Consider the following 21,952-nt stretch of genomic DNA (forward strand, 5'->3'; position numbering starts at 1 on the left):
GACAAAAAGGAATCCAGCCTGCCTCCAGATGAGTGAGGGCTGCAAAACAAGAGATTAAAGGAGCCCAGGGCTTGTTCCCATGGAAACCTTTGCCCATGGAGATGGCAGAGAGAATGCAGCAGATTGTAGGTCAGACGCGCCATCAGCGGTCCAATCAGATGTAAATCTGTTCTGACTTGAGGGTCATAGAATCAGCAGCAAAGCTGGTTGCTCTCAGTTGCTGCTTTCACTGTTGGGGTTCTACTTCCTGGTTAAAAAAAGAGCTTATTCTGGATCCAGCAACTGCTCTGTTCAACAAACAAGATAACAATATACAGAATCAGAAATAAATCTGAAGCTTTTACCTTTTGTCTCTAAAGACTGCATGAATATTTGCTGAAAATTGTAATATTTTTCATGCAACCTGCTGATTTAATCACAGGTCCTTCATTGTTTATGTCTGTTTTCTACTGAAAGCAATGGTGTCTCATTCAGCAACAAGCTCATTTTTATATTAGCTGCCCTGAATTATTTAAAGTACTCATGTTTTCTTGCACACTTGGTTCTCTGTCTGCTTGTGGTCTTGTTTCATTTTTAATACAACATGATAGTTTCCCTGGAACAGAGAACAAAACGGAGGAAAAGTGAGTCAGACAGCATGACTGATTCTGTTCTGCAACACCTGAAACATTCAGAACATGTGTGTGTGTGTGTGTGTGTGTGTGTGTGTGAGCATGTGTGTGTGTGTGTGATAGAGACCAACACCTGCTGATGTTTTTGATCATTTTATGTCAGCGTCTAAAGATCTACAGGAACTAATAATATCAACAATAATAAAAACTCTCATGAAAGACAAAGTTTCAGAATCAACACCAGTTTCCTGAAAACCTTAAATCTAGATTTGCTCCCACTTTAACCAGTAAAAAGCTCCTGCACCAGTACCCCAGGGGATTGGAATCATCCTCAATCACATGACATGGATTTATTTTAGCGCAGACATAACAGCCACTGGCCGCTAGGTGGCAGCATTCGCCTTCAAATTGAACAAATAAAACGGGGTCAGTGCTCAGTATGTCAGTATCCTGCAGAGACCTGCTGCCAACGAGTCGTCACCTGATCCAGGTGTGCTGAACCAGGGTGAGAACTAAAACATGCAGAAGCCCTTGGAGACTGAAGTTGGAAACCCCGTACTACAGAAAATTAACTCAGGTGGCCTAAAATGGCAATATTATGAAAAATGAACTTTTTTCTTTTTTTAATTTTCTGTTATGTTATTCCCTCATCAAAAACAAACCTGAAGTGTTGCTTTGATTCTTTCATGCATCCTTTAATTTCCATGGCAACCATTTAGTGGTGCAGAACGTCTGGGTGGACCTAACCCCGCCTTTGAGGTGCAGCTCCTCCCCCTTTCAGCTCCTTCCGACTAGCCAGCACAATTAGCAAACACCTGGTGGAACTGCTGAGCTCATTATAGGAGCTACTTCTCAGAGCTACGTTGATAAAAACACTAAAGGGTTAATAAAGGAGCCATGTTGGGATGACTTCCTGGAGGCGGAGCTTCAGAAATAGCAGGAGTTTTTAAATTTCAAGGAGTTAAATTACGAAGTAAAATTTCTTTAACTCACATTTGATGAGCAGCATTTTTATAAAATGGCACAATGTAAACATTAACCAACTAATAATGCAAATCCATGCCAAAACTTTTAGATTTTTTTTATTTTTTGTGAACAAAAAGGAAATTATGAATTATTTTTTAAATGATTTACTTTATTTAACCAGGTAAAAGACTCATTGAAATCTAGAGCTCATTTTCAAGAGGGACTTTCTGTCCATCCCAGAATATGTGCTTCCTTGTGTTGATCAGTGTTGTGTGTTTTGTTGATGTGAATAGTTAAAAAATCCAAACACCAAATTGGCTGCATTGATGGAGATTATAATAAAATTGATACCGGGAAGCATTTTTCATTTTTAATTAATTTTTTTGATCAGAATTTCTTTCAGTAAGTAAGAGCAGATAAGACTGACTGCATGTTCTAACATTATTAAATGTTAAAGAAGAAGTTTGAGGATTTCTTGATGTTTTTTCCTGCCATCTATGATTAATTTTTTATTGTTTGCGTCAGATTTTGCAACAGCAATGAACAATTATTTCTGACACATTTTAGCAGGTCTTCTAGCAAGTTTGGTAGTTGTTGTGTAGAAAGTCTAGTTTTAACCCTTTTAAGATGTAAAAAGTGAAGAAATATGATTTCTCTTAATGCTCGCCATCAGAGCTCTTGACTGGCATTTTAGATTAGCTGGAAGCTCTGCAAAAAGCTTCTTGGACATTCTGATAATAAATTAATCTGGCCTGGAAGTAACACATGCATAATCAATGGGATTAGCTTTAATTATTTGGAATACTTTAAGTAGCAAAAAGCAGTTCTTCATGCTCACGTATCCTCTCTCTGAAGCTTAGAGGGCCTGTGCAGCTGCTGCTGTTTGCCATCTGATTCTGCATAGTGCGAGTCTCTGACATTTATTCCCATAAACTCTCCGTCGCCCTCCCCGCCTCCCCATTTCAAAAGGACAACTATTTCTTGTCAAGGACACCTGCTGAAAATAACCCCGTCTGTGTAACTATTGTTTTTTCTATATCTGATGTACTCACAGGCCAGCAGGACAGTAAATGCAGCCATGAAAAGTGTTTTTATTTAAGAATCAGTTATAATTTCCATTACTGTATGTGTAAAATCACAGTGACCATTTTAATAGTATCAGTAGGCTGTAAACCCAAACACACACAATATGACAATATGTGAAGTTAAATCAGACCAAACTTGTTTAAAGTCAGTTAGAATCACAAGTTATTTCTGTTCAAATTCCACAACAATGAGAGGAAAAATTGTTCAGATTTATTTATTTATGACTTCAAAAGCAAACGTTCATGTTTCCTCTGGATTTGGTGGCATTTCCTTTGACCTGGATGACTCGGGTCAAACCTTTTGAGTTTCCTTCCAGAGGATTTTCACTGTAGTTTGCTGGAGTTCTGGTCCATTCCTCCTGACAGAACTGGGTCAGATTTATAGGCTTTTTCTCAGATCTACCCATAATTTCTCCAGAGATCAGAACCAAACATTGACTGTGTTGGCTGCTGAGAGTCATCGCCCATCTGGAGCTAAACCGTCCTGCTGATGCCTTTAGATGTTGCTTCAATATTTCCACATGATATTATTTCAGTACCAATTCCTCCTGCAGCAAAACAGCCCACAACATGATGCTGCCACTCCTGTACTTCACAGTCAGGATGGTACAAAGATGGTTCATTTTCTATCTCTTCCTCTTCTCATAGAACTACACTTTGCCTGATGTTTCTTTGTTTGGTTGTGATGCCTTCTTGCTAACTATATCGTAAGAGTTCATACACTAACACTTTGCCACAAACTAGATTTAGTTTCGCTTTCATCCTGTAGATTGCACCATTGATTCAGAACTAATTTGTACGGCTTTTTGTTTCATTGTGTCTCTTTCCTGTAAAAATCATAATTTCATGTTTCAGAATGAGCCTCCTAATGTAATACATCCACCATAAGGCTGCATGCACACAGTGTTTATCTATTTTTAGGTTTCTTCTGTTATCTTCCATTTATAGATGGCCTCTCTTCTTCATTGTCACTCCTCCCGCCCTCCACTATCATAGGATAATGAAAGTTGGGCCAGAACCTTTTTTAGATGCCACATGAGCCAACATAGCAGACAGAGCAACATATTCCTGCCAGAGCTTGTCCTGGTTCTGAAGGTAGCGGTGTGGCCCAGTCCAGAACCGACCAGCAGTCATGGATGACGTATATAAAGCAGCGGTGAGTTCTGATAATTGGTGGTATGATCTGCTAATTTTCTCTCCTTCATGGGGGAAAAAAGTTCTGTTTCAGTCAATGTTCATTCAGAGATTTATTGGGAATTCCAATCCATTTGAAATTAGTAGTTACAAATTAAATCTGCTTCCAATCGGCTACGCTAAGGTCAAACATCTTGAACAATGAAGTTAAATTTTTATTTTACTGCATCAACCATTTTCTAACAGCTCAAAATCTAAATTTTATTGTGAACGCAATCAGAAATAGACGTCTACAGATAGAGGCGCGAGAGAGTCTGGTTTCTGTGACTGACATCAGAACAATGAACAGCTGGTGAGGAACAGATCTCCACAAACCTCACAAGAATAGCAGCGGCTGAAGCAGTTCGTGTCGCGTTACAGTGCAGCTAAACTGAGAATATTGTCACCAAGAGAACTGAGGTCCTGCTTCACCACAAGAGGCGGATAAACAGTCACACAGAAGGAAAATAACTGTTTTTCATCTGCAGGTAGAGAATCTGACAGAGGAGCAGAAAAACGGTGAGGAAACTGCAACTGCTAGAATAAAACCGACTTAAAATACTGATTTTATTTATTATGATGTTTGTCTGCATTATGTGTTTGATACTAATAATATCTCTAATCTACACGTTTCTAAACAGAGATAAAAAAGGATCACATGTATTGAGTCTTCTAACAGTAATCTGAAAGCTTAAAGAGTCGGCTCTAAGGTCGGCCATGTTTGGCGTAAAGAGGATCCTCAGCGCCGCCATCACTGAGCCAACATTTTGGCCCCGCCCACTTGGTACAGGAAGCCTGTGTTTTAATTGGGGCCACCTGTCTGTGACTTTAGCCAGACTCAGCAGAAAAACTGAAAACTTTTACTTTTTGCTGAACTGTTGGCTCTTCACAGAGCTCTGTGTCATTAAGGTTAAATGACAGGTGAAAAAGTACATTAGATGCTTAGCGCCCCCTACAGCATTTCAAATATTCAGGTTTGTGCTCTGCTTTGACTTGGAGTTAGGAAATTTGTACAAATATTATTTTTTAGGGCCTATGGAAATAAAACCGTCAGTGGTGAGCAATGCTAGGCAAAATGTTAGCTGTGCTAACCCTAAAGCACTAATCATAAACATTAGTTCCACTAAAGAGCTACACCAACCTGGTATTTAGCAGAAGCTAAAGGCAAAGTACTAAATTCAATCATGTTGATACTTTATTCAACTGACCGATTACAAAACAGTCAAGAAAATTGGCATTTATCTGGAACATTAATTTAGGGGAACCTAAATGAAAAATGCATTGTTAACAATAGCAAGATGCTAAAGTGATAATAAAAAAATTAGCGCCACTATTAGCACATTTGATAAATATACCTGAATGTTTCCTGGTCATCTCTTTCTAAGGTTTTCCAGGTATGTCCCACTGTTCAAATCCCAAATACTGTAGAAGGACCTGCACCCCTCTAGTCTGGGAACATTATGGGAGGAGCTGTGTTGTATCTCTGGGTTTATCAGGGATTTTCTCCTAAATCTGGTGCCTCTCTGGCCCAGTCTTGGATTGGTACAAGTCAGTGGAGGGATAGATTTGGACCACAGAGACAAGATTTACCAGTCTTTAATGACAACAAATGTTTCACACATCTAACCCTTTCTCTGTTTTGAAGCTTTTCCTTTGTAAAACCATTTGAAAGGTCAGTCCTTGAATCTTCACAAAGTTTCGTCCAGTCACAACATGGTTTGCTAAGTTCACTTGTGGGTGACACAAAGGTCATAGAAACTTGATATTGGAATAATAAGTACAAGAGATGCCATCCCATTTCATGTAGAGAAGACTGGTATGTAAGTATCTGGTATCATGAACACCCAAAATGTGACCCAAACTCTGGTTCTGCCTTCAAATCGGTTCAGAAGGCTTGTGAACATTGGAGCACTTGGTCAGAAGGTAACTTTTGGTTGATTTGTTTGCAGTGTATTTGTAGTTGTCAGTGTATTTCTTTTCTTTCTTTCTTTTTGCCATGTCTTGTTCCCACGTCTCACCAGAAAGTTCCTGGTCCTCAAACATGCACTGCTGTGTTTCTTCTAGAATTCAAGGCTGCCTTTGACATCTTCATTCAGGATGCTGAAGATGGCTGCATCAGCACAAAAGAGTTGGGGAAGGTGATGAGAATGCTTGGACAGAATCCAACTCCTGAAGAGTTGCAGGAGATGATCGATGAGGTGGATGAGGATGGTAGGTTACTGTCCTTTGACCTCACTTTAAGTAGAAATACCTTTTTCTGTTTTGTTGGATGATTTAAAGGTAGAAATGCTTAGGGATGTAAATAGTTTTATAACACCAGGCTTCATGTTCACAGGGAGTGGCACCGTAGACTTTGATGAATTCTTGGTTATGATGGTCCGATGCATGAAGGAGGAGAGCAAAGGGAAATCAGAAGAAGAGTTGGCTGAACTTTTCCGCATGTTTGACAAGTAGGTTTTATTTAAATGGTCATTCTCTCCTAGAGGTAGAGGCAAAGAAACACTGACTTCGTCATATAGGTTAGAAGATTGGCTAATCCTTAAAACAACTTTAAAGCAGTGTTTTACCTTTTGTGAAGGAACGGGGATGGCTACATTGACTTAGAAGAACTGAAGAGCATGCTGGAATCCACCGGAGAACCCATCACGGAAGACGACATCGAGGAGCTGATGAAAGACGGAGACAAAAACAATGATGGGAAGATTGATTATGATGGTACTGATCTTTTTTCACAACTCTAAGTTATGAAAAAGAAAATGACTGATAACTAAACTACATTTAATATTGCATCCTTTGTCCGGGATGATTGAGATTGTAATCTAGTCGTCTGTGTCACTCAAAGTGATAGTCCTAATTGGGATAAAAAAAACCATATTTGCAGATTTTTTCATAGCACATAACTTAAATATTCAAAAGACAGTGCAGAAATACAGAAGCACAATACTAGTTGACATGCTGTTGACTGGCGTTTGCAGAGGTCAATCCAGGAATGGCATTTAGTTCCCTTGGTGGTGCTTGGCTGAACCTCCAAGAGTAGATATAAAGAACATTTCCAATGTGTGTATTAATGCATATTAAGGTTTAATTGGTTTACTCACTATTAAAACAGGAAGTTCTACATCTTAGAGGTGATCTCAGATATTTGCAGATTGTAGCTATTCGTGGAGAGTTGCAGTCTCTAAGAGTTTTGCATAAACTGGCATTTATTTATGCCTGTCTAAAATAAGCTGTATTAACAGATTCTGTGTTTTTTGTCTTTGGCAGAGTTCCTGGAGTTCATGAAAGGTGTTGAGTAAAGAGCTCTGGTGGCATTTCCCTTCACAACACTTCACTTCAACTTGTAATGTCATCAAAGTCCATTCCTGAAGACATGTTTACACTTTTTCTTTACAAACATTGTCTTCTGACAGCAGTATGAAATCAAAGTGCATATGTAAAGACTTTTCAATAAAATCATTGCTATAATCGTTTGGATTATCATATTAATATAATGTCAAAAATTAACACCACACTAGGATTTTTCAGGCTTGGCAGAATCGAGGTAAAGAGTCTAATCCCAATGATTTTGAAGGGTTTTACAAAACGTTTCCTTCCCATGACCTATTCATTTAAACCAGGTGTGTAAAATAATGAAATATCTAAATAAATGTAAATAGGCAGAACACCATCAAAGTCAGTATTGTCTCCACCTTCAAACTTAATTTCATAATCACAGGTGCAGTGGCAAAAAAGTCTAGCTGAAGTTCGTTTGTCCAGCTAATTGGCTAACTCACTGACAAAACAGAAGGACAGATGCGCTTTAAGTCATTGTCCTTTTTTGCTAGGAAATATTATCGCCAAAGAAATGTCTGTCATTAGCATTGCTTTGTGTCAAAATGGCCACACATCCACAAACACTCCATCTGAAAGAACAGTTTAATTAATAATCTAGATTGAAGATAATAGGTTCAGTTTATGATGTCCAAAAGAGTCCAGCAAGCTCCAGAACTGTCCTGTTGAGATGACGTCTCTCCCCCCCAATTAGCTTTCCTAGCAGCTGAGGAAGTTGATATAAATGTATCTGTATGGGCAGTGAGATGGAGACTTCCAGACAGCTGCTTCATGTCAAGAAGGTTAGCAAAGAAATGACTTCTGTCCAGGCAAAAGACCGAGGGCAGGTTGAGAATCTACAGGAAGTACAAAGATAAACAGAAAAAAGTCTGAAGGTGATGCTGATTGTTTGAGACATCTAGAAAATCATTTGTCCAAGAAAGAGAAGGTGAGAACCAACATGCACCAACTGACAGATATGGGCATTAACATGATAAAATGTGTAGAGTTGATTAAGTTTCCGGCAAAACGATATTCCATATTTAGACATTATACTCAGATAAAACATCACCCACAGTTATTAGCACCGCTGATAAAGATGTGTGGTTAAATATTTAAACAAAGTCTCCACACACAATCATTGTCACCCCAGCTGTTAACAGTTTGTAGAACCCATTTTACCAATAGTACTGCGCTTAGTCTCCTCCCACATCATTTCATAGGGTTGGAGCGAATAGAGGGATCATTGACCTTTCTCTCTAGATCAGAGGTATCAAACTCCAGTGTCCTGCAGATTTTAGAAGTGCTTGTCCCAACACAGCTGATTTCAACAGCTAAATTACTTAACCAACATGTCTTAAAATTCTCCACAGGCCTGGCAACGAACCAATCATGTGGTGCAGATCTGTTGACCTAGGGTGACATTAGAATATGTAGGACACCGGCCCCTGAGGCCTGACTTTGGACGCCACTAGATAGTCCTGATCTCCTCCAGGACTATCTGGAGAATGGTCCTGGTGTAGAAACCTTTGTCAGCTCTGCCCAAAGGTCAGCTCTGCCCAAAGGTCAGCTCTGCCCAAAGGTTAGCTCTGCCCAAAGGTTAGCTCTGCCCAACACAGCTTAGGTCCAGGGCTGACGTAGAGAAAGATTAATTTTGGGTCTGGTGAGCCGTTGCTGTATTAATGTGACCTCATGAGTCATGATACTATTGGAAAATGAAAATCCATTTTCAGTTTGCTGGCAGAGGCCATCAGGTTTCTATTTGAAATGACCTGATATTTAGAGGAGTTCAGGCACATCAAATCACATCAATCAGATTTAAATCCTGACTTTGACTGTTCATGTTTCATGTTTACTTATTTGTCTTGTACTCTTTGAGACGCTGTGCTAGTTTTGCACCAAATGTAACAGGATGGAAACTGTTCTGAAATTTCAGTTTTTGTGTCATAAGTTCAGAAAAATTTTCCCCTCAAACGTTGTAGAGATTTTTAAGATGTTTCTTTGATAAAATGTCTTAGTAGTTAGTAATTTATTCATGAAAATGACCTTAACTGAGGCCTACAGGGTTTCAGCTGTACTGGGTTTCTCCGTGACCTCCTGGATGAATCATTGATGAGTTATTGAAGTAATTTTGGTTGGTTGACCTCTGATGAGACGATTCACTACAGTTCCAGGTAGTGAATGTGGCCATTTCAATCCCAAAGCTTTAGGAATAGCTCTATGACTGTCAGATGTGAGTTACATTGCTTATCATCCATTCCTCATCTTCCTCTGACTTCAGTGGTGATTTATAGCTTTTTTACGTGTTTCAGGTTCTTTCTGTTTAAGTTATTTCTTGATTCTGCTCATCTAGTAGCCACATTCAGTGAAAATGAACTCAACTTTCCAAAAACCATGGTCATCAAGAGTAAATTTATGATTTATTAAGCTGATATAGGGCTAGCTTGGTTTGGAAAGCTAGTTTTTATTAATAAATGAAATCATTATTTTAAAATTGCATTCATTTGTCTGATGCATTTTTTCATCCCAAAAAATGTGTCAAAAAATACAAAAACAAGATATCTGTAAGATAATTTTACGGTAATTAAAACTAGTTAAGAATTTTAAAATCAAATATTGAACTATTGTGTTTATGTATTTAATATTTTTGTTTGTGTCAAATTCGATAAATTGTTTTTATTATTTATTCGGTCAAGTGAAAAAAAACTGAATCTGAAACCCGGAAGTCAACCGCAGTGCGACCAGGAAGTTCTTTCATTTTACCTCAACACCGAAAATTGTCTAGCTTAATTTACCTGTGATGTCGACAGCCGGACCAAAACAGCTGCATTACCTTTTTGTCCTGTTCTGCGGGACGCTGTTTGCCCCTCAGTCCGCTTTTAAGCTATGGTTTGGCCGGTTTCAGTGAACTGCAGCGCAGCCGCAGAACGGAGCTGACGGTTTTTATTGGAGAAGAAGCTAAGCTGCTAACAGCTCAGGAGCAGCTAGCTCCATGTTGTTTATCCACCGCGGACTCCTGCTGTCTAAGGCTCATCTGGATCATCCCAAAACACTCGAGGTAAAGTAAAACTGTCACCTGCAGGAGACGTTTGCGTGTGGATTATGCGTTTTCATTGTCTGGAGTTAGTATCTGTCGCTGTCAGCTAACAGAAATGAAATGTTGTCGTTAGCAGCGTCAATAAACAGCCACAGCCCATCACATGTGTTCAGCTCAGAGGTTCATCACAGCTAAATACTCCATTTATCCAGATATATTAGCTAAATTACCATTAATGTACACTGATATCAATTATCATCCAAATCTATTTTACCTGACACCTCAGTTTTTATTTCTCTATGGAAGAAATGCATGTCGAAACATTTAGCTTCACCCTTGCTGATTTAAAAAAAAAAAAATTAGAAAAGAAAACAATAGAAATGTTCTTCATTGTCCTACAATGGGGAAATTCAGGTGTCCCAGCAGCAAGTCAAAGGAAAGTGGGAGCATGCAGATTCACTCAAAGGTAAAAAATAAAAATAAGAACAAGACATTTTACAATAGAGAAAATTGGAAAACATAGGATAGATAATACTAATCAGATTAGGAATGCTGTAATATAAAAAATTTGAGTCATTATTGCTGTTATAGCTGTTACCGATATCTTCCAATATTATATTAACTTCTTTACATACAGTGAAAACATGGCGACATCGCTGACATTGCTTCTCTGCTCCAGTTAAACAGTCCTGCTCTGCATTCATCACATGACCAACCATTTTCTCTCCTTATGTTTTAATACAAACCGCAACCAGATGGAAATAAACATTGGTTCCCGCCGGAACCTTTGTATATGTTCATTTCTGGTACACCCGTAAATCTGACACACGAGCAACATCCGTTAACAGCGATGGCTTTCAAAGTGTGGCTCTCTCTCAGCACACTGGGGTTAATTTGTACTTTAAAAATGATCTAAAGGAATGCTGGAAGGTATTAAAATACATTTAATTACAGACTCTGAAATTAACTAGATTTAATTTTAATTGAGTCCCAGCATTAGTTAAAAAATGTCCAACATCGGCCAATACTGTTATTGTTGATATGTTATGTACAGTGATTAAAATTAGATTACTATGGAATTTGCAACTGAGGAAGGTAATCAAAAGAAAAAAAGTTGCATAGTATGTGAATGTATATATGTGTATATATTCAAGACTGTTTTCCTCTTACAATGTGGTTTTTATTTTTTGTATATTAACTGAATAAAATGAATCTATATGAGGGAAAACAAGGTGTCATAATGTATTCTGAACAGAAATCAGATCAAGACCTAATGTTTTGTTTTACCGCTTATACGTTTTTCAATAATATTGTCCAGTTCTACTATTAATTGATTTATTGCTTATTGCGACTAATAATTTAATTAGTAATATGAACAATTGCGCAAAAAAAAAGTATTTCAGTAAAGAATGGAAACTGAGAATGAAGACGTGGTTTGTGGACAGTAGCTTTGGAGCTGCTAAGCCTGATGAAAAGTAGTTTTACTCCTCCTGCATTATGCTTTCGTCTCTCATCAGCTCGTCTGTTGGAGCAGAGGAACGCCGTGGAAGTTGGTGGGATCCTAACGTCTCTCGTTTCTATCGACCTTGGATATGACATCACAACAACAACAACCAATCCCGAATGCCGGTATTCCTGCTCACCTGGCCCCGAACTCCTCGGCTCACTCCCAGCTGCGGGTGGACTCCAGTCAGAGCCGGGCGAACAGCGGGCCGCTGGAGCACAGAGCGTTGCTGGGCAGGCGGGGCTGCCGCAGTGTGGCGGCAACCAGCGACCAGACGGCCAACAGAAACACTTCCGCTCGCTCCACAAACTCCGGCGCATCCAGACAAGATGGAGGCTTTGAGCCGTGGCCTGAGGAGGCCGTAGACAACTCCCACGGGCTGTACTCCCTCCATCGCATGTTCGACATAGTCGGAGCCCAGCTAACTCACAGGGACGTCAGGGTGCTGTCCTTCCTGTTTGTCGACGTGATTGACGAGTACGAGCGCGGCGGCATCAGGAGCGGCAGAGACTTCCTGCTGGCGTTGGAACGCCAGGGCCGGTGCGACGAGACAAACTTTCGACACGTTCTGCAGCTTCTGAGGATAATCACCCGCCACGACCTCCTGCCTTACGTCACCCTCAGGAAGCGGCAGACTGGTGAGTTACGGTTTCTGTTCAACAGCCGCTGCGTTTCCATTAACCATAGAACTGCAAAACTTGAGATTATGAAAATAAATTTGCTCACTAGAAACACGGCAATTTTGAAAAAACTGATGTATTTTAATAAAAAATCTTTTGCTGGAGGATGATGTGGTTTTTCAGACGGATCTTGCAAAACTGCTATGGAAACACTTTTTTTTCACATTACACTAGTCACAGTTGTTACTACTGGCAGAAATGACAAAAAAGACGACAGGAAGTAGTTGGAAGATGATGGTTTGTTTTTTGTTTTTTTCAGACAATGTGCAGCCACAAAGTTCACAAAAAGTTGTGTGTCATTCCAACATGTAAAATTTTCCCCAAAATGCCGCATGAATAGCCGCTCACTAGTGGGCGGGGCTTGTTGCTCCAACGCCTGCGTAGGACGATGATGTCTCCTCTGATTGGCTGAGCTATGAATATATTTAACTGTTTAACACCATAATTGCAAAATTGCTTTTTTTTTCAACATTAGTAGAATATAGGCAAAGATTTGCACACATTATCAGTGTAAACGCGACTATTCACAGGTAACCTGTAAACTGCCGATAAATCAGAGGAATAAGTGTTTTATACTCTAGAGAGAAACGCTGATTCTCATTAAACCTCTGAAAGAAATGAAACAGATCAATCAAAATCAGTTTAGATCCACTGAGATTCTGCAGCCAACTTACTCCAGTACCAAACTGGTTCTAGTGCTTTCTTAGCTCCAGGTTTTTCTGATAAATCCAGTAATTCATGTAGATGAACTTTCTCCCTGCATTGTGGTTCTCTTAGAAACCCAACAGGAAGAGGCTCAAACATTTACCTCTGGGTCATCCAAAGGCCGCTGTGGCTCTGCTTGGCTCTCACGGACAAACATGAACACCTACTCATGATATTTTTAGTTCAACTGAACTATTGCTGTCCAGTAAAAGAGAAGCAGTTTTCCCTTCAGCCTCACAGGGGCGCTAATGTGTTCATTTATACAGAGGAGGAGAAGAAAAGAACTGAATTAAGGGATTTCCAAGCAGAAAATCTAAAATTAGGCCTTAAATGGAGTAACAGACTGTTTGTTCTGATGGAACCATTTAGAAAACGTTTTAATCATTCAGCCTGCAGTGAAACTTCTTAGGTGGGAAAAAAACTTTTTCTGACCTTTTTGTTAGCCCATCCATCCATTTTCTTACACCCTTGTCCCTGGTGGGGTCAGGAGGTCCTGGTGCCTCTCCAGCTAACGTTCTGGGCAAGAGGCGGGGTACCTCTCAAAGAGGAAAGTTTCCTCTTTGTTAGCACTGAGGAAAATCAGCTAAAGTCCAAATCCAGCTACCTGGAGCCTCCGGTCAGCCCAAACTCCTGTTGGAGGAATCTCTGTTGATGCATTCAGGTACGGCTGGGACACAAGGCTGCCAACATACTGTATCTAAACAACTGTTTCAGTCTGCACCGTTTTCAAGCGGTTTATTGTTGTACCCACCCATTTGTTGGCTCTGCCTGCGTTTACGGTTTTATTCATGGAAAATAATCGAACCAGGTATCCAGTTAGTTCAATTAATTCCAATTTTTTAAGTTGTAGAATAAAATTAAATCAAATTAATGTCAGAAATGGAAAATTATTTTCTGTTTGAATGAAGTTAAAAACCACAACATATTTTATGTCCTGAAAACACACCGAACTGTGACTTTAAACCTGAATATAGGATTTTCCATAAATACAATTTGTCTGCTATGCTGATATTTAGCTGTATTTTTGCATTGAGAACCGAATAGATTAAAAGCACATTATAAACCCAGAAAGGTTTGAATAAATTGAGAGAAGACAAACCTTGGGAACAAACTTCGGCCAGTCATTTTCCTCCAGTGGCGTCTCCTTTGCAGTCGTACGTCTGTGTGGAATCTTGGAGTTATTTTTATCCAGGATGTACATTAGGAACGTCCGTGGGGCCTCATCGTTTCTCTTGCACATCAATGCCAGAGTTCTAAACATCTTGTTCCTGAATAAAACATGAATCTGTGTGGTGTCTGCAAAACTGAAACTTCTTAAAGGGCCAGCTGATCTAAAATGCTGCAGGAAGGGTTCTGCTGAATCACAAGGGTTCGGTTTTATTCAACTTTGGCTTTTCTAATCCGCCTTCCTCTAAAACTCCATTTTAACTCCCCTGGTCGCCCAACAGAAGACGTTGTTTTCAGGCTGTTTGGTCAAATTTCTGACTTTTGTTTTTTTAACATTTCTTATGAGTTTTTATTGCAATTTTTTTTAACTTTTGAAACTGAAATTTTTACAATTAATTGGATTTCTCTCTCATTCTCTCTCTCTTTCTCCTCCGAAACGTAATGACATCACAAAAGCTGTTGTGTACCCAGCATCGCAATTAACAATGCTTATTTGTCCTGTAAAACACCGGAAACTTCAACGTCGTGCTGTTGGCACGTAGCAACAACTCATAGGCGGAAGTGAGAGCGCTGCCCACCACAAATAATGACCCGGGCGGAACACGGCGCGCTAAATAATAAAACTTAATTTAACCAAGCTTCGAGGCAGATACGTTTTCCTCGAGGAATTTTAATAATCAAGGTACTCGAATCATTCGAGGAATTATTACAGCCCCAGCAATCACTAAACTCAAGGATTATGTAGGCTTTCACATTTCCTGGTCTATTTTAATGACAAAAATAAAGTCATAATATTACTTGCTTCTGTTGCTGTTTTTCTTTTGACTGTCACAAACCTCCCCATCTCTCCTCCTCTGTCAGCTCTGAACACCAGTGTGCCTGTGTAGGTCACTTCCTCTTCTGCAATGAACAGGCAGCCTGTTGATTAATTTGAACACTGCTGCCATCTTGGGACTGGAAACTTGTTTATCATTCAAGAGTTTAGGTTGAACTGGATTCTGAGTCTTTTTAGGGTATTTTTTTGTCTCTTTAAGAACATTTTTCATCAAACTGAATTAAAATTTAATAGTAAAATCTGCAGCATTCAATGATCGCTGGTGCATTTGGGTTCTTCGTTCTGTTAGTTTGGAGGTTTGCATTAGAAATCAGCTACTAACTAAGTTGTTTCCAGTGTGCCCAGATCCTGTTGACAAGTACCTGGAGGAAACGTCTGTGCGATACATTTCACCCAGAGGATCAGAGCAGTGTAAAGACGGCGTAGCCCACAGAAGAACAGGTGGGTCTGTGTAGGAAACATCCCACCCGCCATGTTTACAGCAGTCCACTGGCAAAAAGACCCACTTAATAACAACAAACGGCAATATTTTTCTTCAAAGACCTCTTTAACTTTTGCTGAGATGGTTTCCTAACAGTTTTAAACATGATTCTACTTCATAGGTTCACAGCCGTTCATATGCTGCTCCCCATCAGGATCACATGTGGGCTCTCCCCGAACCAAGCCGAGCCCTCCGGCGCCGCACCGCAAGCGCAAGAGGAGCAATTCATCTGCTGACTGCAAAGAAAAGCAAACCTGTGGTGAGAATGAAAAGGATTACAGCTGTTAGAAACGTTATATTAGTGAGAATGTAACGCTAAAATGAGCTCTAGCATTAGTGAGAAGGAATGTTTATGTCCATGTAGGACATAAACATATAAACATGAGCAAGGCCAGTCAGTCCTGATGTGTGGAATCAGCTGTATGTAACACCACAGAAGAAGAAATGACGTAATCTGACTTCTACAGGGAGAGGACAACAGGAAGTGATGAACAGATATTATATAATATGTATTTCATACTTTATATTATCACATCAAATGTAATTTTATTCCCTCAGTTCTTATGGTGTTTCAGCAGAAAGGTTCTCCACATTTGGACAGTTCTTTTGGTCTTGTCATAAACATTTCCAATTTTTGAAATTTGTCTGGCAGAAGATCAGAAATAACATTTAAATAATTTATTTTAACATTTATTTAATAAAAAAAAATTAACAACAGAAAAGAAAAATTAGATTTTAAGATTTTGAAATCTTTATTTTAAAATCTTAAATTTTAAGATTTTAGATTTTAAAAAAATTATGTGATTAATTAAAAAAAAGTTCCTGTATTTTCTCATCTTTCTGAGGTCCCACAGCGCCCCCTTGTGGCGCCCTCCTAAAGAACACAAAAACACTTGTTTAGACCAGAGTAACGATGCAGCGTTTCCCCCAGAAATATTGCCGACCCCGGTGGTCGGGAGCTAAGACGGTCCACCAGCAACTCGCCGTGTTTTTGACTTAAAAATGTTTAAAGCTGACAGGAAATTAGAAAATATGACTAGATGTTTGTGTTATTGGAAGACATTTAACACTTAAACACCAACTACAGTATAAAGGCTTAAAAAAGGCAAACAATACAATTAAAATAAATATTTATATTTTTCCCTTCAGTTGTTTCATGCTAATTAAAGTTTCCAAATATTTTTGATCCTTTATCTCTGTCTTCTCACTTTATTAGGATGAAGTTGTTAGATTGCAGAGCGGTAAAGATGAGCAGTGGTTTCCGTTCCAGGGAATAAAAAGGACTGACTTCACTCTGCCAATGTGTTCACATACTGATCATGTTATGTAGGCCTGTTGCAAGAAGCAATAAATCAATTAGTCGCATGATAAACAACAAATAAACAAACAAGCCTTAGTCTGGTGAAAGAGAAAACCTGGAGGCCCGCCAGGCTCATAATGCACTGGAGGAAACTCTGTGATGTCTGTGCAACGACTGGGATCATTTTCTGATTTCATGTCGGTTCCTTTTCAGATATTCGTCTTCGGGTTCGTGCAGAATACTGCCAGCACGAGTCGGCCCTCCAAGGGAACATCTTCTCCAACAAGCAGGAGGCGGTGGAGCGGCAGTTTGAGCGCTTCAACCAGGCCAACACCATCCTGAAATCCAGAGACTTGGGCTCCATCATCTGCGACATCAAGTTCTCGGAGCTCACCTACCTGGACGCCTTCTGGAGGGACTACATCAACGGCTCGCTGCTGGAGGCACTCAAAGGGGTCTTTATCACGGATTCCCTAAAGCAGGCCGTGGGCCATGAGGCCATCAAACTGCTGGTCAATGTTGACGAGGAGGACTACCTGGCCGGCCGCTGCAAACTGCTGCGCAACCTGGTGGCGAGCGGAGGGAGTCTACGCGTAGGGAACCGAGACGCTGTGTCTTAGACGGACTCTGAGCGGCGGTGGGGGCGGGGCAGAGCCGCTGTGCTTCCTGCTTAAAGAATAGCGTGAGATGTGGTTGTATTCTTTGGTGTGTGTGCTTGAAAGGACCGTAGGAACCTCAAGCCCATTTATTCCTAAAGAGTTAATCTTATTGGATATCTACTCGGCGCCGTAAGCATCGCATGTGAGGAGAATCGGAGCGGAACGTTCCGTCATCAGTCTGGAGGAACGTGGCCTCCGCTCCGGTTGGGAATAACGTGTCCATTAAGCCTCCTTCCTCATCGTCATCCTTTCCAGCTGTTTTCTTAACTACACTTTTCACCCCGACTCAAAGTGAAGTTGCTTTCAGTGCAAGATGCTCGTTATATTCAGGTTAATCATTAGAAGTTGTGTTTTTACCGTTTTCTTCATCGTTTTCCCCAGTTACAGCAGGCACAGAGCACAGCTGGCGGCCAGCCTCTCAGATGTTATTTGAAATTGTAATTGTTATAAACACTACCAATGTTTTGAGGTGTTCCTCTGTGGATCTGATGTACTTGACTGATCACATTGGTGCATTTTCAGCCACTGTGTCTGATTGAAACGGTAGGAATGAACTCATCATCCTGGTGTAACCAAGTCTGTCACTGATGTCGTTTTATTTTTCTAACTAGAAAACGTCTGACATTTTCAGCCTGTACCTTCTCCCTCCCTCATTCTGTCACTCATGTTCACACAGAGTTTTTTAAAAATTGAAACTCCACTTCAAATAAATGAAGACAAATCTGCTGTTTCACATTCCTCTTATCATTTTACTGATTTAAAGACAAATATATTGGCATTCTTGTTGTAGATCTGTAGTGATCAATCAATGGGGATTTTTATTTTGAGAAATTTCACTTTCAATTTGAGGACGTTTAAAAACTAGAATTTTATGTTGAAAAATAGCTTTAACTTGCAAAAATCTCCTTTAAAATAAATTGAAGTGTAAATTTATATTTCAAATTTGTTCAGTTGTTTAGGAATTGCTAATACAGAAGTTTACATACACTGAATAAAAAGAAACGGCCATATTTTTTTTTCTCACTGTGAAGTTAAATCAGTCCTAACTTCTTTTGTTTTAGGTCAGTTAAAATAGCTAAAATTATTTCTATTTGGTAAAAGCCACAATAATGAGAGAATCTGTCCATCGAGGCACTGAGGAAGGAGACGGGTTCTGGTCCAAAATGTGCAGATTAACCCCAGAACAGAAGCCAAACAAGAAGCTGGTGAGACAGAGTCGTTATCTACAGTGAAACTCTTTTGTAGTGACATGGCCTGAAAAGCCGCTCAGCTGAGGCAGAAGCAGTTACTTCAAAAGAAACAGAATCGCTAGACTGTAAGAGTACTCAGGGACAAAGATCTTTATTTTTGGAGACATGTCATGTGGTCTGATGAAACTAACATGGACCTGTCCGGTCATAATGACCACCGTTACATTTGGAGAGGAAACAGGGATGATTGTATCATCCTAACTGTGAAGTATGGGGTGGCAGCATCATGTTGTCGGTGTTTTTTGCTGCAGGAGGAACAAGTAATGACATATATGGAAATATTGGAGCAACATCCAAAGACATCAGCAGGAGGTTAATATAATGAGGAGGCAAGAGGAAATACGAATGAGTAGGTTGAGGATTGGGCTTACAAGTCTTAATAGTGGTTTAAATATTGTAGGAAAACGTCCACTGTGAAGAAATAGAAGAGGTTGAACATGTTTGATAAAATGTAGAAAATATGCAGACAGAAAGGAAAGGGCAACAAGCCTTTCAATAACAATGGTTGATATATTAGGGAAGCCTCAATCAGAATGTGTAATTAAAGCACTTATAAAGTACTTAAAAACACAAAGTTAGCCGAGAGAATTTCATTAATGAATATTAAATAAGGGTTTTGAAGATGGGGTGAGTTAAACTTGTGTTACACTTCTGCCCAATTGGTGGCAGTAATACAAAAAGATTATAAGCTACAAGAAGAAGAAGAAGTTACATCTCCGTCCAGTTGATGGCGGTAATGTACAAAGTCTGTAAACTGCCCTAAAATGAAACAGAAGAAGAAGAAGTATCGCATTTGCCCTTGTTCAGCAGCAGTTGAAGCCAGGAACCAAATTACTGTTACCAATAAAAATAATAGTCAGGTTTTCAAAAGAGAAAAAGAAAACGAAGACAGACAAAGGTGTAAATTTGTAACAGTTTTTCTCCAAGAGAGGTGAGTAAACTAGTGTTTGATTATAAACCTGTTAGCTTAGTTAGCTCAGCTACATACTAGTGTTAGTCTCCATTTCAATAGGATTTATTCCGTGTTGGAAAACAATTACCAAGACATTCATACATTTAACTTGTCCCTGGACCTTTTACCAACTGAACAATAGATGATTCAGTCAGCAGCAGTGCTGACCAGCCGAACTCCTCCCTGCCCAGTGAAAAAGGTGAGCAACACTGTGTTCAGTGACATGCTAGGCTAGTTAGCATCATTCCAGGGAGTCTCCTTTTATAATCACACAATAAAACTGAAATATTTATTACTGACAGAAATTCAAACAATATTTATAAAATGGAAATAAAAATCTGCCCCCTGCCCTGAGTGGATGCTGGGCGATTTGAAAAGTAAGTATTTTACCTTAACTTACATATAAGTTACAGAAACATCCTGCCACCTTCCCTCCCATCCTGTCCCCTCTTGTTCTTCTAAATGAAATTAACAAATGCAGCCTAGATTTTTTTTATGTTGTCTGCGACTGTTGCTGGTGGGGAGAGAGCTTTCAGCATACTAAGAATAATTTTAAAAAACAAAACTACTATTACTACATTTTGGACTTTGAGGTCCAGCCATAATGGCAGACAAGCCCAGTGCAATGTCGAGATGAACATGCCTTTGAGACCAACAAAAAGAAAGTTCATTGACACTCTTGACCAATGTGCAAGTGAAATATAAACAAAATGGCTGCTGTTGGGATTGACCTGATTAGACGCAGAATGGAAGCATGTCAGACGATGTGGACAAGCTGCCTCCGATCTCCTGCTTTAGTTCACTCCTTAGTGAACAGGAAGAGTGCGTACAACACGGAGGAGCTTTGCGGCCTGAAATCCATGGATGCTTATTGTCAGTGTTTCAGCGGCTTTGTACAGGACGTACGAACTCTGCAGGTGAGGAACCAGGTTCAGAGTAAGAACATGTTGTAACATCCACGTAGGCTACACGTTCGTCTTAGCTAGCGGATACAAGATACATTAGCTAAGCTATTTTGTTAGTTCGGCAGCAAGTACTACAGTAAATGTCACTGATATTTATCTTTATTACACTGAGGTGGGTTGAGTACTTCTAAAACTGTAATCGAAGTAATAGTTGTAATGTACTTACATTGTTCAGTTAGATAGGAACAAGGTGAGAGATAGTCCTAAGCTTATGGCTTGTTTATTGTTGTCATAGCAACTCAATTTAAAAATAGCAACTGCCTACTAAGATGGAAATTGACATCGCATGAGACCTGTGTTTCGTTGTAACGTTATACTTGTTAGAAGTTATAATTTTATGTTTTATGGTAATCTAACATATATTTCATGAATGTTTAGAGAATTTTTTATTTTTAATGTTGTGCAATAAGAAAATAGAGACTAAGATATGGCCTTTATCACATTTTTAAAGTCTGATTTTAATCTTGTTTCAAATGGTGAATTGCATACTGTGCGGACTGTTGCTTGTATAATTCCCTATGGGTAAATACATTGTTAGTATCAGTTAGGCCTGTCGCCATAAATTAAAACTATCGACGTCATTTTAATTATCGGCATTATCGTCTCTTCCGGCCTTTTTCTCTTTCTGTTAATGACACTGAATGAAAAAAGGCTCAACTCCGGTGCTCTCCACTGACTCCTCCCTTCCTCATTTCCTTAGTGTACAGCCCAGCGCACACGAGTTGTTGGCCGATTGTCGGCCCATTTTCAAAACCTGACAGATCACACATTAGCCGACAGAAATCCTAGGTATAACGGTTCGATCGGGTTCGTTCCTGCCGTGTGGTGTCCAACAATGGGCACAAAATAATGGCTACAAGTTCAGTGAACTAATTTTAAAACCAGGCATTAATCAATGCTTTACTACAATCTACCTGCAATGCATGTGGCTAGTGTCAGCGTAAAGTCCTGACTGAATGAAAATCATTAGAACCTATTTACGTCACCTTAACGAAGAACAGCTGAAAAGTTACCGGGTTTATCAACTGCGGTAGCAATTTCGCTCCAACTCCTCCCCTTGTCATTTCTATATTCTTTGCATGTTGAATAAACATTAATGTTGTTTCCACATATCATCTCCAATGTCCGCTGGACTTCGGGTTGCGCCGTGTCAGCTGTTTGGGATTCCCCTCCGTAATTTCCCCTCAGAAAACACGGAGGAGAATCCGCGCTTTCTGATTGGCTACCTGTTACATTCAACAGGCTGCGTTAAGATCCCAGTCGGAGAAAACCC

General features: G+C 39.7%; 2 protein-coding genes across 2 annotated transcripts; both read left to right on the plus strand.

Annotated features, from left to right (window-relative positions):
- The first annotated feature begins 3,687 nt into the window (after positions 1-3,687).
- On the plus strand, positions 3,688-7,305 carry LOC116722500 (troponin C, slow skeletal and cardiac muscles-like). The gene is made up of 6 exons (XM_032566644.1): positions 3,688-3,818; positions 4,324-4,354; positions 5,900-6,046; positions 6,171-6,285; positions 6,414-6,550; positions 7,100-7,305. The coding sequence occupies exons 1-6, from the start codon at positions 3,795-3,797 to the stop codon at positions 7,129-7,131; spliced, it is 486 nt and encodes a 161-aa protein (XP_032422535.1). The 5' UTR covers positions 3,688-3,794; the 3' UTR covers positions 7,132-7,305.
- Positions 7,306-9,882: 2,577 nt separating this feature from the next.
- Positions 9,883-18,245, plus strand: dedd (death effector domain containing). Its single transcript, XM_032566583.1, has 5 exons — positions 9,883-10,202; positions 11,699-12,323; positions 15,409-15,513; positions 15,675-15,812; positions 17,067-18,245. Exons 2-5 carry the CDS (start codon positions 11,774-11,776, stop codon positions 17,471-17,473), a joined length of 1,200 nt encoding a protein of 399 aa, XP_032422474.1. The 5' UTR covers positions 9,883-10,202; positions 11,699-11,773; the 3' UTR covers positions 17,474-18,245.
- Positions 18,246-21,952: the final 3,707 nt, after the last annotated feature.

Source organism: Xiphophorus hellerii, chromosome 1, assembly GCF_003331165.1.
Source record: "Xiphophorus hellerii strain 12219 chromosome 1, Xiphophorus_hellerii-4.1, whole genome shotgun sequence".
In the NCBI taxonomy this organism is placed as follows: domain Eukaryota; kingdom Metazoa; phylum Chordata; class Actinopteri; order Cyprinodontiformes; family Poeciliidae; genus Xiphophorus; species Xiphophorus hellerii.

Coding starts and splice junctions, on each gene's coding strand:
- LOC116722500 (XM_032566644.1), top strand. CDS start 3,795: ATGGATGACGTATATAAAGCAGCG. Junction 4,355..5,899: donor GACAGAGGAGCAGAAAAACG/GTGAGGAAACTG, acceptor TGTTTCTTCTAG/AATTCAAGGCTGCCTTTGAC. Junction 6,286..6,413: donor CTTTTCCGCATGTTTGACAA/GTAGGTTTTATT, acceptor CCTTTTGTGAAG/GAACGGGGATGGCTACATTG.
- dedd (XM_032566583.1), top strand. CDS start 11,774: ATGACATCACAACAACAACAACCAATCCCGAATGCCGGTATTCCTGCT. Junction 12,324..15,408: donor CCTCAGGAAGCGGCAGACTG/GTGAGTTACGGT, acceptor AGTTGTTTCCAG/TGTGCCCAGATCCTGTTGAC. Junction 15,514..15,674: donor CGTAGCCCACAGAAGAACAG/GTGGGTCTGTGT, acceptor TCTACTTCATAG/GTTCACAGCCGTTCATATGC.